General features: G+C 39.6%; 1 protein-coding gene across 1 annotated transcript in view; it reads left to right on the forward strand.

Annotated features, from left to right (window-relative positions):
- cnih2 (cornichon family AMPA receptor auxiliary protein 2) overlaps positions 1 to 18,390 on the forward strand; it is a 32,914-nt gene extending 14,524 nt beyond the window's left edge. The window contains exons 3-6 of the mRNA XM_041800752.1: positions 9,711 to 9,758; positions 12,312 to 12,424; positions 13,727 to 13,870; positions 16,458 to 18,390. Coding sequence (XP_041656686.1) covers positions 9,711 to 9,758; positions 12,312 to 12,424; positions 13,727 to 13,870; positions 16,458 to 16,485 — 333 coding nt within the window. The 3' untranslated portion in view covers positions 16,486 to 18,390. The remainder of the gene's footprint in view (positions 1 to 9,710; positions 9,759 to 12,311; positions 12,425 to 13,726; positions 13,871 to 16,457) is intronic.
- The last annotated feature ends 411 nt before the right edge of the window (positions 18,391 to 18,801 follow it).

Below are 18,801 nucleotides of genomic sequence, written 5' to 3' on the forward strand. Positions count from 1 at the left end.
TAGGTTTGGCAACAAGAATGAAATTTCCATGTTGTGATCAGCAGGGTCAGTCTGTTTATCAAAATCCAAGATAGTTCTTTTTACATTCATCAGTAATCAGAGATAACAAACTTAAACAAAGTTAAAGATTCAGGACTTTTGAGTAAACATTAGGGGGATAGACCCTGCAAGCCACCCCATGGCCCCACCTCTGACATAAACTTATCCACCACACAGGAATCACACATCATATCAGCACAATGTCAGAAGCATACGGTTATAAACACATTAGGAAATAATTAATTACAAACATATTTCAAGAGCACCTGCAGCAGGTTTTAACGAGAATTATCCTGTTAGCTCTACTAAAAGAACAAAGTCAGAGGGCTGAGTTGGAATCAGGTCCGAATTTAATTTTTGCACTAAAACTGTTTAAGTTGGTAAACAAGGCACAATATAATTCCTTAAATGCGCACAGAAGCTTTAACGCTCTTCATGGTGCTGCAGACATTCAGTATGAGCGTCTCCACTGCTCTGATGTGCGGCATGACGCACAGGAAGGGACTGGCACAGAGATACTGGGCCAACATTCTGTTATTTGAGAGGAAATCCCGTCTATCCATAATTGGTCTCTTTTCATAAAGCGTTTAATTTACGGACAAGGACAGAAACAGAGAGGGACAAACAGAGTAAAAATGAACTCTCTGTAGGAGCTTACTGAAGTGCGCTGCACCTTTTTGGCATTCGCGAACAGTGATCAGGAAAATGTTTCCACATACGGCTTAAAAAACAAAGGATGTGTACATAGAGTCTGTAAATATGATCCTGACCTTACTCTATTAATATAACCAGGGGTAAAATTAAAACCAGGGGCTGCCAGTTGTTGTGGCTGACGAGGATGTGAGAGTTTTCTTTCATGCTTCATTAGGTGAGAAAACATTAATTAGAACAGTGTAAAACCTTATTTGTCAAGGGCAGTGCTTAAGTGAACGTATTATTATAATTTCTTAAACTGAACGCAGCTTCTGTCATTCCGTGGTTTACGTGGATGGTCAGACTTTAGGAGGAATTGGACGCACATGATGCGGGTGCAGGTGGGAGGGAGGGATGACACACACCAGACAAGCAGGTGTTAACGGTCAGGAAATCAGGAGGAATGGGCAGGTAGGGTGTTAGCTGTCCGACGCAGGGCTCTATCGCTACATCCTGTCCGTTAAGCGCTGTGTGAACAAGGAAAAAGAAAACTTTTTTTCTCTAAACGTCTTGCTGGGCTTCCAGTGTGCATGTGCCGGGGGCGTGCATGGAGAGAGAGACAGAGAGCAGCGAGGCTGGACTGTTTTACGAACAATGGCGCAGAGGTTAGAGGAGATCAGGAGTTGATGATCTGTTACATTAGTGGAACTATTCATACTGTTCAGAGCTCCTGACGGCGCCCCCCTCAGCCTGGCGCCCTAGGAGAACGCCTGTATCACCTATGCCCAGAAACGGCCCTGCAACTAAGCATCCCTGCTCTGCCCTGACAGAGAGGGGATTTCAGGTTAACAAAGGGGACGCATTTTGATCATTTCGCTAAAAAGGGGGACACCATCCCCCCTCAAATCGCCTACTGGTTATATGATAATAAGTGAAATGACTTGAGCTTTTACAGTGCTTTTCTAGTCTTCTGACTAGTCAGGCTGCCATGTTGAGATGGATATTGTTTGGGGTTTTTCTGATACTGGTGCTAAATCAACACTTTTTTTATACAGTGCTGGAGCCTTAACTGTGCCTGAGTCCGTGCTTTTTAGAGGAAAAAGTGTGTTGCAAGTCAGCAGGAGAATAAAAGCTGTCTGGGTATCTTAAATGATTTGAAGAAATATATCTTTGTCAGTCAAATATGGGATAAGAAAAGGAAACCAGTGTAACTTAACACAGAAATCACACATTTTGTTCTGTATTTCTTGACTTTCATTTTGGGAAACATGGGGTCACATGTGAGTGACAGAGTATTCAAATTAAGTAATGATATCTGTGTTGTAATTTGGTCTAGTGGTTATGGGATGTGTTGGTACTGGTACCATGTCAATACTGGATTTTGATACTCATCCCTAATGCCATGCAAACCAGTGTTCTCCACTCATACATAGACAGTACTTGGATGCTTCATCCAGGCATATTTACAGCTACCCGAGTATGTTTATGACCTTTTTTTATATTTGTATGTAGTCACCATCTTCGTGTTCTTGAGAGACATTCACTACTTCCCTTTCATAAATGCACCGATTAAGGTGACATATCTCGTGTTAGAAATAAAGCATTGTATGCTGTTATTTCACCGTTTTTCATCAGCTTCTTGCTGCTGATATTATCTCGTTCTCCTGCAGTCTAGGATGAGTGTTAGGATATGCTATCTAACCAACAGTAAGCCTTTACACACGCAGATCCCTGCTATGACTTCAGACTATCAAGTCAAAGATTTCAAAGGGGAAAGTTATGCTATTTCAGCATCTTTATATGCAATACTGCTGATGAATACTATATAGAAAAGCAGTGGGAGTAAATTACGGTTGAATGTCTTGCCCAAGGACACATTGACATGCAACTGCAGGACCAAGGGATCAAACTCCAACCATTCAGCTCAAAGACCCCTGACCCTATCACTGGTCTACAGCCACCGTAACAAAGAGGCTATTGAGATATGCAAAACAAAAAGTCCATCGATAGTGTATTAAATATTTTTAATAGTGAATAATAGCAACATCTCTCTGCAGCAACAGTGATGTCAAATAAGCTTAGCACAGCTCCTTCATGTGTCATTTCACTATAAAACTCAGAGGGCACACTGGACAAGTAAAGGCTTTTGCAACATGTGTTCTGTGAAAGGTTTTTAGCAATAATTTAATCCTGAATGTTAGTTAGAGGTCAGGAAGTCAGGGACAGCCAGTAAGAATGAATTGGAACTGAAGAAATTTAGTACTTAACAGCTCTAATTGGACTTCTATGCTAGAATTATCATCTGAAATTTTCTACATCTAAGTGATTTTTACAACAGTGTAAGAGATTTACCTTTTATTGAGGCGATCAATCACAAATACTCAGTCCTGCAGGCCTCCTAGTGTCTAGCCAGTTAAAAGGAGACGAGTCTAGAGAAGTCTTGTACTGAGCTAGAGGTTAGCTGAACCCCTTTAACATATAAAAAAGACTTGTTTTATCACAAACATGCTTTTAATTGAGACGTTGATACACTATCAACCAAGTGATGATGAGCCGTTCCTGGCCTGTGTGATCCTGTGCTACAAAACGGCTCTTTTATGCTAGCCGTGTTAGCTAGCACCCATTTTAGTGCAATTTTCCTTTCCTCCATCCTTTGCTGTTATTCAGTCCACATTTAAAAAGCCAAACTGGCACCAAATTAGAAGCCTTGGGGAGCCAAACAACCAGCTCTATTTAGCTGAGCCAAATTATCTGTATCCCTCAAAAGAGATGGATTTCCTATCAAAATTTGTAAAGGCTGGAGGTTAGTGAGACAAACTTGAGCTGAAGAAATCTGAGTTTAAAATGCCAACCCATGGCGAAACCAGATCATACACGAACGTTGTGTTACTCCACTTGTCCAGGCTTCAGACAGAGGCTTTTTAGTTCCTACTTGCTGCTTGTATTTTAACTTGAATATTTCACTACTTTCAGGACATTAAAGTTGCTTAATATGTAATAAACAGTTAAAAACAAGGCATTTTGGTTACGTAGAAATCACTTCTTGCCCCCAAGGGGTGTTCACTGCTCCTGCAGGACATCATCTGCAGAGAACCTATTTCCTTTCAATCATAACAAGTTACTATTTCTGCAGCCAAGTTCAAGTAATAATCTTAAATCTACCCAAAGTTACTCATTTTCTATCAGGTCCGTCCAAAATCAAGGTCAATGACCCTCAGTTTAAGATAATAAAATAAAAAATGAAGCAAAACTCTTAAACTTACAATAGTAGAATTTAAAAATGCAACAAATAGGAGAGATTAATTGCGATTAAATACAGAAATTCAGGGATAGATCACATGAAAGAAAATTTAAAATCATCCGACAACCCTAGTTGTTCTTTTTTTAAAATAAAGTATTTTAAAACTTGGTGTTTTGTTCTTATGTTATTGTATCAAGTGGTGACGTTTTAAAGGGGTTCTGTTCTGGGTACATTATTTGATATAGGATCACTGTCCACAGTGATACAATAGACAATTCTTGAGTAATCTTGAATAAAAGGGTAAAAAATAGAGTACAACATTTCTCCCCATGTGTTTGAGTTGTCCATTGAATTAAAGTTATTTCATTCTGGTATCATTATCTGATAAGGGCTAGAGAAAGCTTCTGATATTGCTTTGTCTTTACAGCAGGCTAGCACATTGACAGAACACTGGCTTCCTCCCACAGTGCAAAAGAATAATTGTTAGGTTAAATTATGACTCTAAAATGTGTGTAGGTGTGCACATGAATGTTTATTTGTTTGTCTCTATGTACCAACCATGTGACTGGCTGATGACCTGTCCAAAGTGTACCCCCACCTCTCGCCCACGCGCAGCAGGGAAAAGCTCTGACACAACCAGCAGTATAGATAACAGACAAATTTTATTTTATTCTCTTCTCATCAGGGCTGTAGCCAGGGTTTCGAAATTAGTGAGGTCCAGAATTTGACACCCCCCCATAAATAAAAAAATATATATATATATTTATATATATATATTAGAGCCTGACTGATATGGGATTTTTGGGGCCGATACCGATATTGTGGGCTCAAAAAAAAGCCGATATCTGATGTATCGGCCGAAATATGAAATAATTTCGTTGATATACACAGGATATATCCTGTGTATATTAATAAAATTATTTGAATTACATGAATACAAATGTGGATATGTGAATGAACAGTTACATTATTTATCATTGTTTATTTCACAAGATGCAACTTAGACGTTAAAACACTGTAATATGCAAAAAAACTAGCATGCTCTCCTTGACGTGCCAGAACAGCATGTTTCTGCAAGGATGTTATTGTCATGGGGCACCAAAGTGAAGTGCTATATTGTTTTTTTAAAGTCACAGCTTACCATGGAGTAAAAAAATGCAGTTTCTCTGCCGTTTCTCTGGTCTTACTCCTCTTCTCAGCTGCAGCCGAGTGAGTCCAGCTGCAGCTGAGAGGGACTGCTGCCTGAGGACTGGGCTGCCTGTGAGTGCTTAGGGACAGGGAGGGGCCCACGGCAGCACCTGCTGCTCACTGAGAAGAGCAACAATGACACGTACTTTCACGTCAGAGTCTCCAAAACTCTCCAATAACACCAGACAAAGTTGCTAGATTTGTTGCTAGTCGCTTTTTTGAAAAAGAGTCGCTAGAGGGGTCTGAAAACTCACCAAATATAGGGACAAAGTCGCTAAGTTGGCAACACTGAGTTGGGGAGAGCTGCTGCTGCACTCTTGTGTATGAGGGGGAGAGGCCAGGCACTCGGGCTGAGTTCAGCAGGGACACACAGGAGCAGAGCGACAGAATCCCCGTGCAGCAAAAAAGTTAATATATCGGCTACATATTGGCCGATGTTGATTAATCTGTGATACGCTATAATCGACTGATTAATCAGCCTGCCAATCAATCAGTCGGGCTCTAATATATATATATATATATATATATATATATATATATATAAAGAAAACTTGTTATGCTGTGGCATAACACACACACACACACTCACCATCTCGGTATTACAATAACACATACAGAGTCCGTGCAAATTGCAATTTAGCCTGAGTTAGTTGAACATAAAAGAGGCCATTCTTAGTTGTAATTGAGTCATCACCAAGGACAACATACCAAAAACTACCACAGGCCTGTGTCTTTCAGCAAAACTAACTTTTATCTGAAAAAAGGTCAATAAAAATGATCATTGCTTTCAATGAACATATTCCTTGTTGCAATAATAAAGATAATATTTTTAATGTCTATCTGACTTTTTTAAGAGTTATTTTCATCATAACATTAATTCAAATTTTTTAGCTCTGTTTTATTGGGATATTTCCCTCAGAATTAAACTGCTAATGATCTTGCCCCCTCATCCCCCTCAAATACACCCCTGCACCACTCCCCTTACTTAACACAGCAGCTCATCCGTTTTGCTTCTGTATCTCCCTCAATATAGTTTCTGCTTCTGTGTCATTATCAGTAGGCTTTATTTTATTATATTACATTAAATTATGTTTTCTTTATTTGTTTTCACCGCGATATGATTTTAAAACAGCTGATCAGCACGAGGAAGTTCTACGGCGCCAATTAATTCCTGGTCAGAACCAGCGCAGGAGCTTCTTGTGAAATAAGGCAGTTTAGATGCTTCTAGACATATTCAGATGACTTCCTGCGTGTGGTTTCAAAATAAGAGCTGCCCGGTGTGTTAATATGTGTTCAACATGCTGTTTTTTTAGCTTCTTCTATTTTTTTTCTCTCTGAAATTTTTACCAAGGTCTGGACCTTGGTGACCTCATAGCTGGCTACGGCCATGCTTCTCATTGAAAGTGAAATAGTCAGTGAAATAGATGACTAGTAAACTTGACAGCAGCCTTTTTTTAATCGTTTTAGTACACTTTATGTTGTCTAAATTATCTCCTCTGCCTTTGATAAATGTCTCCAGTTCTGCTTCCCTGACTGGAACAATTAAATATTCACAGTGAACAGCTGACCTAACGCTAATTAGAGCGACCCAGGGAGGCTCAGTGCTGTAAAAATCCTAACAGCTTTACTGCAGGAAAACAATTTATAGAAGCAATTACAAACCAAATCATGTACAGTAGCCTAGCAGGATGGTCTGTAGCTGTGCTCTGTCCAAATTAAGGCTAAATATCTTGAAAGCATGGCACCCACAGAGCAAACAACCAAGAGAATATTAACACAGCCCAAAACCAACAACTGTAAACAAACAGTGAGGCTGAAGGAGCATCTGGATCAGAGGCTGAGAGCTGTAGATTTAGGGCAAAATCCAATTTCAGGGCACTGGGGGGTTTGATTTTATGTCCACAGGTTCATAAAAGCTGCAGCCTGTGGCTCCAGCTAGAGGAGACAGGCCTCCATACTCAAAGACATTGTAAAAGGCAGATACCTCGATACATCACAAGTTTTTGTCTTTACAATTATGGCTTCAATAAAACAAAGAAAGAAACATCAGTATGGTTTATGAGGCACAAATCAGATAATATTGATCTATTGGTATTGTTATTAAGCTGCTGTGATAAACTGATTACTCTGTGTGAACTAGCTGCTTGCTTTAGCCCACTTGCTGCCAGCTGTTAGACGCAAATGTAAACGTCTCTCATTCATAAATCTGACCTGGAAATTACAACACAATTACAAAAAAAAGGATTCATAAGAAGTTTCAATATGTTGAACAACACCAAATTTTTGTCTCGTACTTGGTTGCATTAGAAATTAACACCTCAAACATAGATGTGGATGACTTTGGCATGTAGGAGAGATGAATTTTACTCATTCTTGACAGCTGTATTAAAGCATGAAACTCTTTGTAATGTAATATTACATTTTTCACTATTTAAATCTCATAGTGCTGTGTTACCAAAAACTCATTGTCTTATCTGTGTCCAGACTAGTAATCAAGACAACAAACAATCCCTCAACATGCTTTTATAAACCATCAGCTGCATAAAACACAAAAGCTTCATAGCCTCAGGGTGATGTCAATGAGACTATGAGGTGTGACAAAGCCTCATCATGGCACTCATCATAATGGAAATGCTGATTCTATCTTCTGAAAAATCAAGAAGCAGGCTATGAGCTGGAGCCTGAGGCATGCTGAATGAATGTTTTGGTTGCTAAAACATGTCCTTTTAGCTTGTTATCCAAAATGATTTAATTAGCATGGTAAAATTTGGCTAAAGTATGATCTAGCCTCAAACAGCAACAGCCTGCCTCTCATGCCAAATCGGTCATGCCCTTTTGTAAGCATGATTTTGCACAAGTCTTGGGCTGAACCTAGTCCAAGTGGTCTCAGGCGGGGTGCAAGGCTTTGTTTGCGGTTGTCAAAACTAGATTTGTATTAGGGGTGTAAAGGTACGTGTATTCGTACGGAACTGATTCAGTACGGGCCTCTAGGTACGGTACAGACGTGTACCGAGCGAATACATGTGGAGCCAAACTCATACACAGAAGGAAAACCAGAGAACAACTCACTGTCACACTGTCCTGGCAACCACACAACCACAGCAAACGACAGCAACAGCCTGAATATTCCCAGATGAAAGTGTCCTGTTTAAGAGCACTTTGTTTCCCAGTAAAATACAACAGTGGACAAAGACAACAACCATACTAACTAACTAACCATAAAGAGGAGGAACAACAAAGTCTCACGAGCCAGTTATAAATTTCTTATTCTTTAAGATCATTTTTATTATAACAATGGTGCTCTGGCTCTGTGAGTCAAATGAATTTTTCCCTCAACTGTCAGCCTCGGAGGAGGGGGGAGAGGGGACTCTGCAGCTGCGTCCTAGGTAGAGTTATCCTCAGATTTCACACGGCTCTAAACTCTTTATCCGCCAAGATGGGCTTTGAAAAGTTCTCCTAAACTTTGTAGTAGGTCCCATCCCGTGCTGAAGTCCCTGTTGAAATAGTCAGAATAGATGCTAATTTGCATACTTAACAAGCTAACGCACGGTTCTGCCCAAACTATTTGGCCTAACATGGCCCAGTAACGATTAATAGTAATTAACAATCCATAATTGGACACAAATAAGAATTGAATGTAAAATTAAAAGGCCAGTGTTCAGTATTAATCCTCTTGTAAGTATGTGTATTATTAAATGGTAACATATTTTAAGTAGCCATTTGTGTTATCATCTATGACAAGAAGAGACTAAGGTTATTTAAAGTGAAATAACTTTTGAGCCATAATTCTAGTTGTCCATTCTGCTGTTCTAAAGACACTATCCATGCCTTCGTAGGTCTTACAGAAGGTTTGCTAGAGAAACTGGTACTCGTGTGACTTTCTGGGGTCTTTAAAGATTAAATCCACACTAGTAACTCCAATATTGAACGTCTTTGTTATCCATTTTATGAATTCATTTTTTGATCATTCCTGCTGTTAAATTTAGCCTTAGCCACATTTTCCACAATGCATTGTTGCATTGTAACAGGCTGTGACAACCAAAGGCAGGCTGTTTCCTGGAGACATCTGCTTTGAATAATGACTCAAAAGGGTTGATGTTTTACAAGCTTTTTAGGACAATAAGTCCAGGTGAGACAAAATGGTTTAAAAAAGAGCACTGGACTTAGAGGGTCAGTACGATAGCTTTTGGAATGCATCTTTTTGGCAAATAATTGCAATCAATCATGTTTCTTTATAGAAAGGTCAAAGTTGTGACCACAATTAAAATTAAATTGTGCTGCCATAGAGTCCCAAAGTATTGGGTTCCTTTGCTTTTACAGCCAGCCTCAAGTGGAGACTCTTAGAATTGCAATTTTTGCTCTTCCACATTGATTTCATTTTCAACACTAGATGTTTTTGTTTGTTTTAATGCATTCTCATTTTTCTCACTTCACATCTGATCTCAGTCTCATGCGTTTTCATAAACAGATCTTTTTTATATACACAGTCGCATAGTGGGTATGTTAAAAGCTGCATTCTTTTGATATTTCACATTCGTTTTCATGAAAAACAACTATTGGTGAAATAAATAAACACGTGATGATGAGACTTTCTTTGTCCACTCCACAGAGAGAGAGGATTCTCAACATCGAGAGGATCTGCAACTTGCTTCGCAGAGTGAGTAATCATCCCCCCAGTTTGATGTTGGTGGGTGACTAAAACACAGGGGCTTCACACATCTTTGACTATTTGTTGTTTTTACCCTGTGAGGACCATGACACACGCTGAATCATTTCACATGGAGTTCATGCCCTCTGTCACTGCTCTGCGAGTGCACACAGACAGACGGGTGGACTTTATGTTTGTGGTGGCGTTTTCTTTTCATGTGAGAAAGGTTTGGGAGAGAGAGCTCAGGATCTCTATGGTGTGTTTATTGTGGAGGCTATTTTAACATGTATGTTTGAACTTTTTCATAGTCTAATCATTCTCAGCTGATAGGTCAGGTGCCAAAAGTGTCTTCAGAAATGTGTGGCTAAAAATTGATTATGTATGGAAGCCCTGGATGCATACATCCATGAATATGTTTCCCATTCATGTTTTTGTACTTCTTACTTGTGATAGACCTCTCTGCCATAATTTTTCCCCCATCGGTTCTGGATTCAGTTGGCAAAGCCAGCCTCCAAGGCTAGGTAGTGGGCATGTGCAGCTCTGGTACTACCCTGAGCTCTACAGGTTAATTCTGCTGTGATGTGTGAACAGTGGAGCTTCTCTGTGAATAAAATTCATAGCAAAGCCGGTCAGGAGACATGCAAAAACAAATTATCTACCAAGACACTTTCAGTGTGGCTTTTTGCTTTTGTTTTAATAAATAAATGTGGTCCAGTTCTGATTAAACTGCAGCTTTGGCTACACCTGCGCTAATACCTCCACCAGCAGCCATTGTATACACCCACTCACACTACAACTAACCTCTTCCCACCATAACTATCACAAACTCAAGCTGAACCAGGTTGGCAGAGGAGTGAAAACATCTTTTCCATCATGGAAAGCTTTCAGTGTTCTTTGTTCTTTATTTCATACAGAAATGTAGTCCAGTTCTGATAAAACTTCCACTGTATTACAGTTTTATCTGGGCTAATCGCTGCATTGGTTGCAGCTATTGCCACTAGCTTTCAGTACAGCTAAACCCCACCTGTAGATACCGGCTCATTCTCCTGAAATGATGCTGATTGGTCCAAACCATGTTCAGTTTGGCACAGACTGGTTGGTTTACTATTTAGTAAATACAACGTATGTGCAAAGAGTGCTTCATTCAAAACAAGTGGTAAACAGGACAAAACTGATCAGCATGTCTCTGTTTGTCATCTTTGGTTATTGTATTGCTTGAGACCCACCTGAAAGGAGGAACTTACATTCTGTGCTCTTATGCTATATTTCACCAGTTAATCTGTTTCTGTCAAAAGATTCATCATTCAACTACAGATGACTGTCAAGATGCATCTCATGTCAAAAACAGCTACAATGAATGTATGACTACAGTGCTTCATAGTAACTAGCTTAATAAACCTGCATGCAGAGCTGGAACTCATGCACAGAGACCAGCACTCACCTCTTGTAGCAACCATGATCTCTCCTGCTCAGTTAATAAATTAGACTAAAATACATAAGCATCCAGGGGTCATGCTGTCTTCATGGACAAATCTGCACAGCCTAAGTACCTCAACATGTGCAGACTTTCTTCTCCTTCTGTGAGGGTTTGAAGCGGCTCCTTTTATGATGTCTGAACCCTTTTGATAATGTCACACAGCTCGTAAAACGCAAAATTTATGGTGACTATTTTATGAAAAATGAAATGGTTTGAAATAACACCTTTGTTTGGACAGATTTTACACACTTCTGAAAGACTACTTTGAAATGCTGCTAAAATCATCATTTTTGTCACTCTTCCATGCCAAAATAAGATAATTTAGAAACGTTTATTGGAGCAGCAGGACGTAGTTTGTGTTTGGTGCCCAGGTTTCAGATTCATCACTCTTCACATATTTATTTGTGTGCAGAAGTTGCAGAGTGATGAAATGGTAATTTAAGCCTCTCATATGAGCTTAGGTGGATGCTGGAGTGTCCATAGGGTAGAAAGCAAGAGTTGTAGCGGTGATGCAGACATATCTGGCAATGGCAAAGCAGGGAGAGACCGGAAATCTTGTAGCTGAAATAGACCCCATTTGGGGGGGATGCTTGTTAGGTGATAAGAAAATGACACATGTCAGGTGTGAAATCAGCACAGCTAAAGAAGTCTGCTTGAAATGGCTCATGGGCCTCACTCCATTTTAGCCAGTTAAAATATCTACAAAAAAGTCTTGGCTAAACCAGTTGATTTTTTATAAATTTTTTATCCAAATTTCAATACAGAAAATCCCAGTTAACACTCACTTGGTGGATTAAATGCTACATTTAAAGACTGTTGATCCAGATATGAAAGCAAGCTAGCAGTTTTTACTTTCTCTCTCACTCTTTAATGCCTGCATGTGTTTGAAACTAATTTATATATTTACTTGTAACAGCAGCCATGAGTGAAATTAACACTTTCTGTGTGAAGGTGTTAAGTTTGATTTTATTTTATGTCACAGCAAGAAACCTATCGTTTAACTGTTAACTAAATTAACCCTGAAATGTTGTTTTATTTTCTCAGTGTCATGCAGATCTTAAACTCTCTGTGTGTGTTCTTGTTAGCTGGTGGTACCAGAGTACTCCATCCACGGTCTCTTCTGCCTGATGTTCATGTGTGCTGGAGAGTGGGTCACCCTTGGCCTCAACATCCCACTGCTCTTTTACCATCTGTGGAGGTAAAGCCTCACAACACTCATCCGACCAGATTATACTGTAACTGAACTTAAAACAAAAAGTCAGGAAATTTGTGTTTGGTACATTATTTCTTTGTTGTAACAATGCTTCTTGGCAATACATTTTATACCTTTGGAAAGCCTGTTTATTACCGTTTTAAATGATGCCACATTTGTGAGGAACATGCATTTGTGGGATGAGCAGCAGGGCTGAGAATGTGGGTTGCACCCATGAAAAATATGCCAAATCTTCTCTGCCAGCTGATTCTGCCATTGACTCTTGTTTGTTGTTGGTGGACTGGATGATTGAAGTTTGAGGAAACAAGACATATTAACAATTTAACAATTTATTCATTTAACAAACAGGAGCCTCAGTAGCATGTGGAAGAACTATACACAGCCACAACAGCCTGGCTCCTCCTCCTCATGCTGGTCACCAGCCTGGTCACACACTGCTGTGGGATGGCGTCCCATTCTTCAACCAGCATTTGTCGCAAGTCAGCCAATAAGTTTGTGTTGGTCACTCTGACATGAACAGCATGCCCAAGCAGATCCCACAAGTGTTTAATGGGGTTAAGGTCAGGACTGCTGGCAGGACATTCCATCCTCTCCACTCCCAAATTCTGGGGGTGGTCTCTGATAAACCCCTCTCTGTGGGGGCGAGTGTTGTCATCTTGGAGGATAGAGTTCTTGCTGACAGGGTGAGAAAACAGTATTCTTGGGGTGTTGTCTTCTTGGGACACCCACTTCGCGGCCTGTCTCTGACATTCCCTGTTATATGGAACTTGGCCTTCAGTTTGGAGATGGTACTAGGCTTCACTCCAAACAATGCCGCAACTTGGTTTTATGGAACACCAGCTTGAGGGTGCCCAACCGACAGGCCCTATCCAGATCAGTCAAACGTGGCATGCCGATTCTTGAAGCAGACATCGGCTGACCACTTTAGCAGGGCCCATGCTCACAGGTGCTGCCAATCAGGCACCTGATTAGTAGCACCTAAGGGTACCAGAAGCTCAAAACAAGAGTCAATAGCAACAGCAAAATAAGTTGTTTGGCATTGGCAGAGAAGATTTAGCACATTATTTATGGGCGCAACCCACATACCCAGCTCTGCTGCTCATCCCACAAATGCATGATCCTTACAAATGTGGCATCATTTAAAAGGGTAATAAAAAGACTTTCCAGTGGTTTAAGATTTATTGCCAAGAAGCACTGTTACAACAAAGAAATAATGTACCAAACACAAATTGCCTTACTTTTTGTTTGGAGTTTTATATGCTGAGCTGAACATTTTGCTTTATTCAGGTTTTTTCATCGACCAGCTGATGGCTCTGAAGTTATGTATGATCCTGTCAGCGTGATGAACGCAGATATTCTCAGTTACTGCCAGAAGGAGTCCTGGTGTAAACTGGGATTTTATCTTCTCTCTTTCTTCTACTATCTCTACAGGTCAGTGAAAATCAGAGTCTTTTCAATGCAGTGTTGATGTAAGGTAGTGGTGTCCAAACTATGGCTCGTGGACCAACTTTGGCTCACAGCAGATTCAGTAAATAAGTTAAACATGACCAACACTAGAGCACGAAGATTTTACATGGCTGTGTTGTGCTTCTTAATTTCCATACCATGTGATGCTGTTGTGTTAAGTCTATAAACAAAAATCTATACAAAAACAATTTGTCACATGCTTCTTTCATGACTGAATTTCATGACAGAACTAGAAAAGCACTCGGAGAGCTTAGACCTCCACCGTTAGCAATATCTCCCAATAGTGCAGAATCCTTTAAAAAATTCCTGGATCCGTCCCCATACACCCCCCACCACTGCATTCGCCAATTACTCCCTCCTCGGTGGGGTGGAAACACGGTGCGGCAAAGCATTGGCTTTCGCTACAGGTGGACTGTCATGGTGGAAGCATTGCCTGCTGGTGCCAACAGATGCACTGATGGTCTCACCCATGGTCTCACTGGACGACTGGAAGTCATGGCAGAGGGTGAATATTCCTCTATTCCTCCCAGCATTGGGAGTTTTTTCACTACAATTCGCTGTTTTTCTCTCTGTTACGCTCCGGCTCGTCTCCTCGACCGGGCGTTTGTCTTTCAAAGTCTATAAACTCCAAAACTTTGAATAGAAACACACCCAAAAATGTTGCTGGGATTGAAGTTACTCATGTCCGCCATCTCCTGGTGTAAAGTGGTAACAGCGCAGACCTCCGCCATTAGCCCTATCTCCCAATACTAAGGAATCCTTAAAAAAATTCCTGAATCCAGACAGTGATCCGGATCGCTCCCAAAATGTAATCAGTTCTTCCTTATGCCATTTCTGACATTTCCTGAAAACCCGTCCACAACTTTTTGAGTTATGTTATTAACCAACTATCAAACTAACTAACTAACTAACAAACGAACAAACCCACCCGATCACATAACCTTCTTGGTGGAGGTAATAAGTCGTAAAAATAAACTGACTATTACCTGACATGCCTGTTTCATATCAGTTGCATGGATATATTTCACCTTCATCTGGGAAGCCTCCAATACAAAGTGTTTGGAAGGGCAGGACATTTCAAGTTCTTGGAAGATGATTGGACGAAGGACAAGACAACATGAGGTAGTAAACGTGTAGCTCTGGTAGTAACCTGAGCTCCACAGGCGGGCACTGCCATATACTATTACCGTTGAAGCCTGTTGGTGGATAGAACTCGGTCAGGTGAAGTGTTAAAACATCTTCTCTGCCTAGAGAAGGTTTCAGTGTGGCTTCTTACACTTGTTTTAATAAAGAAATGTGGCTCATCTCTTATAAAACAACAGCTATGCTGTACTATAGCTATATTTGAGCTTAATGCTACACCAGCTACCATTGCTATTGGCTTCCAGTATAACTAAACCCCCCCTGCACCTACTGTCTCGTTCTTCTCAAATGACAGTGATTGGTCTGATCCATTTTCAGACATGGCACAATCGTTTGTTTTCCTTTTTCACTTGTATTGGTGAAAAGTAACAGAGCAGGTTAGTGATGTAGAAGACGGATATAAGGGACAATGAAAAATGAAGAAGAGACAAAGAAAGAAAATGAAAATATTAATGATAATTAAAAAAAACCCAGAGCAATCAAGATATACATTATAAAGACAGCAACACAGACTACTTGGGGGCAATAACCAAGATTTACCAAAGAATAGCTGTTTTGGGGTTTTGGGTGGAGTTTTATGGTTATTTGTATGGGGGTTTAATAAAGAGAAAAGAAACAAACAAACAATACACCATAATAATAAAATAAGATGTCATGCATTATGTGTATATCATGCCTGTGTGCTTAGATTCTACACATAAATTGAATAACCAGCAATTCAGAATTGTCATTAGAAGAAAAGAAATAAAAAATAAATATAAAAATTATGATTTAAAAACAATTCTTATCACAAGAAAGACAGAAAATGGAGAAAAATATGATGTAGTCATTTCAGATTGAAGCTTTACAAGATTGATTTGCCTGATGACAGACATTGAATCTGGCCAATCCAACTGCTTTGCAAGTTTCCTACGCTCTTGACACGGAGGAGAATTCTTCTTTCATGGAAATTATCCAGTCCCCCATCAGCTTCTCTCTGGTTAGGTAACTTTGTTTTGTTTTTCTCAAACTTGAGAAAATCAGGTCTGCACTCAGAAGTTTAGTTGTGACATTTTCTTCAAGTGTATTTGAATAAAATCAGTTTTTAAACTCCATTGGATTAATTTTAAAGATTTATTTTTGGGCCTTTTCATACCTTTATTAGATAGAGGAAGGACAGTGGATAGAACCACTCAAGCATCTGTGATCCCCATTGGATTAATTTTACTACGTTAATACATTAAAGTTGAGGTAGTGGGGCGTAGTCATCTTCATATCTTTTTTTCTTTGTGGCCCTCAGTGAAATCAAGTTTGGACACCACTGCTTTAAGATACAAATGATTGTTTTTAGATTATACTTTATGGATAAATACTAATCCTCTAATCCTGTTCATCCATCTGTTTATTCTCGGTCTATTTCTTGCTGCAGTATGGTCTACGCTTTGGTGAGCTTCTAACAGACAGGAGATCTGGAGAAATCAATGGATGAAACTGTGTGAAAGACTCAGAGGAACAAATGGAGACACTAGCTCTGACTCTTTCCATCTGCTTTTTTAAAAGTCTAACCTTGGACTAAATAGACCAGTCTGAGTGATAATGTGAATGTAAAAGTGTTGCCTCCGCCCTGTTATATCGCTTGATCCTAGATACTGCTGTTGGACAGCTGGACAAAGACTGAAATGATACAGACGGATGACGTCCCAGCAGGTGTCTGTGTTGCCTTTGACCCATTATACAAAATAACAGTATATTCCTGAAGGGCTGGAGTTTTCCCATGCTGCTCTTACTGATCCAGTCCCTCAACTCACTGTGAATCTCCAAACACTAAGGGGCTGGAAACAATATGTCTGTATCCTCTGACTTTAAATAGTCCTAAAAGCAGGAATGTTTTGTGTCTAAGATGATAGACATATCTGCTATGATTGTGTTACAGATACAGAGACTGTAAGAAACTTTAAATCACTGTAAGGAGTGCAGAGGGTCTGGCCAGGAAATAAGGAGAAAAAAGGAGTTGAAACAGATCAATACAATAACTCCTCTATGCCAGCCTCCACCAAAATACATGATTTAAACTGTAACAAAAACAAGGACTAAATAACAAGTGTGAATCTGAGGCTCTTAGCTTGTAGTGTGCATTAACAATAAATATGTCCATACAGTCAGAACGTATTTATGCTACATCATGGGATCATGCTTTCCAAAGAGCCTCATGCTCTGACACCAAATATCAAATGTTTGTATCTGAAAAACATTGTGCCATATTTAAAAGTCTTATAGATTCAATTAAACACATTCAGTTTTGGCACAGTGTTTTTTAATCTAAAGTAGAAAAATAGTTTTGTTGTATTTTAAGTGTGCAGGGAGCGCCTTATTCCTGTTTCCAGTGAAGTTTACTCATCTGCATCTATACTGTAGTCATTTTAGTACTGCAACTTTCTCTGATCTGATATAGAATTTAGAAAGCTCATGTACAAAAGCAATTAAAAACAAGCAAATTAGCAATGTAACATGACTCGTGAGACATATCGGTGGAGTGACCAGTGTATGTAATAACAGTGAATGAGACATGAGTGGCAAAGGAGACAAACATGTCTTTATGACAATGTTTAGTTATTTCAGAGGTGTAAAGACAGTCAAGTCGTCTCAGCCATACAGTTGAGAGGGGGAATACGTAAGTGAGCAAAGCCTTTTCTCAGCTGGTGCTGCCTTTATCATGTGTTCATCAGCTTGATCTGTTGGTAGAAAAGTGACAGCTCAAATGTGTAATCTTAACATCAGTAGAAAAACTGTGATGTTTGTGATGTGACATCTGGTGTACAAACCGTGGGACTCATCAAGGAAAAAAATGTCTGGAACACGACAGACTGTTGAAGTAGTTTCTAAACTCTCCAAATGAATCACCTTTAAAGGCTGTGTTGTAATGAGTACACATCAAAGATAACCACTGGTACTCAGGATTAGTTTAAGCCCTTGAATCTGATATTTGAGTACATAAATTGTAGGCATATCCAGTGCCAACAAAAAGTAATCACTTCTGTTTTACCCTTTTATTGATTTTATAAATCAATCACGGTCAATGTAATTTAGCTTTTTTCACCAAAAAAACTAAAAACCTCTTTAATATCAAAGTGAAAACTGATTTTTACAAAGTAATAAAAATGAAATAAAAATATGAAATGTAAAATAAATGACTTTATAAATATTCACCCACTACAAATCAATATTTAGATACACCTTTGGCTGAAATTCAACCACTAAGTTTGTGTGGATAGGTCTCAATCAGGCTTGCAAGTCTGTAAGTTGCAATTTTACTCCATTCTTCTTTGCAAAACTGCTCAAGCTCTGTCAGGTTGCACAGGGATCAGGTGTGAACACCTATTTCAAGTCCAGCCTCAAATTCTCTATTGGATTGAGGTCTGGGCTTTGACTCGGCCACTCCAGAACATTGACTTTGTTGTCTTTGAACCATTTCTGTATAGCTTTTGCTGTATGCTTCTGGGCATTGTATTGCTGGAAAAAAAAATCTATCTGTAGTTCTCTTGCAGACTGAATATGATTATCCTCCAGGATTTCCTATATTTTGCCAATTAATTTTACCATCTACCTTTACAAGACTTCCAGGGCCAGCTGCTGAGAAGCATCCCCACAGCATGATGCTACCACCAACGTGCTTCCCAGTGGTAATTGTGTGTTTGTGGTGATGTACAATGTTTGGTGTCTGCCAAGCATAGCATCTTGTCTGATGGCCAAAAAGGACCATTTTGGTCTCATCT

The sequence above is a fragment of the Cheilinus undulatus genome, linkage group 12, assembly GCF_018320785.1.
Source record: "Cheilinus undulatus linkage group 12, ASM1832078v1, whole genome shotgun sequence".
NCBI classification, from domain to species: domain Eukaryota; kingdom Metazoa; phylum Chordata; class Actinopteri; order Labriformes; family Labridae; genus Cheilinus; species Cheilinus undulatus.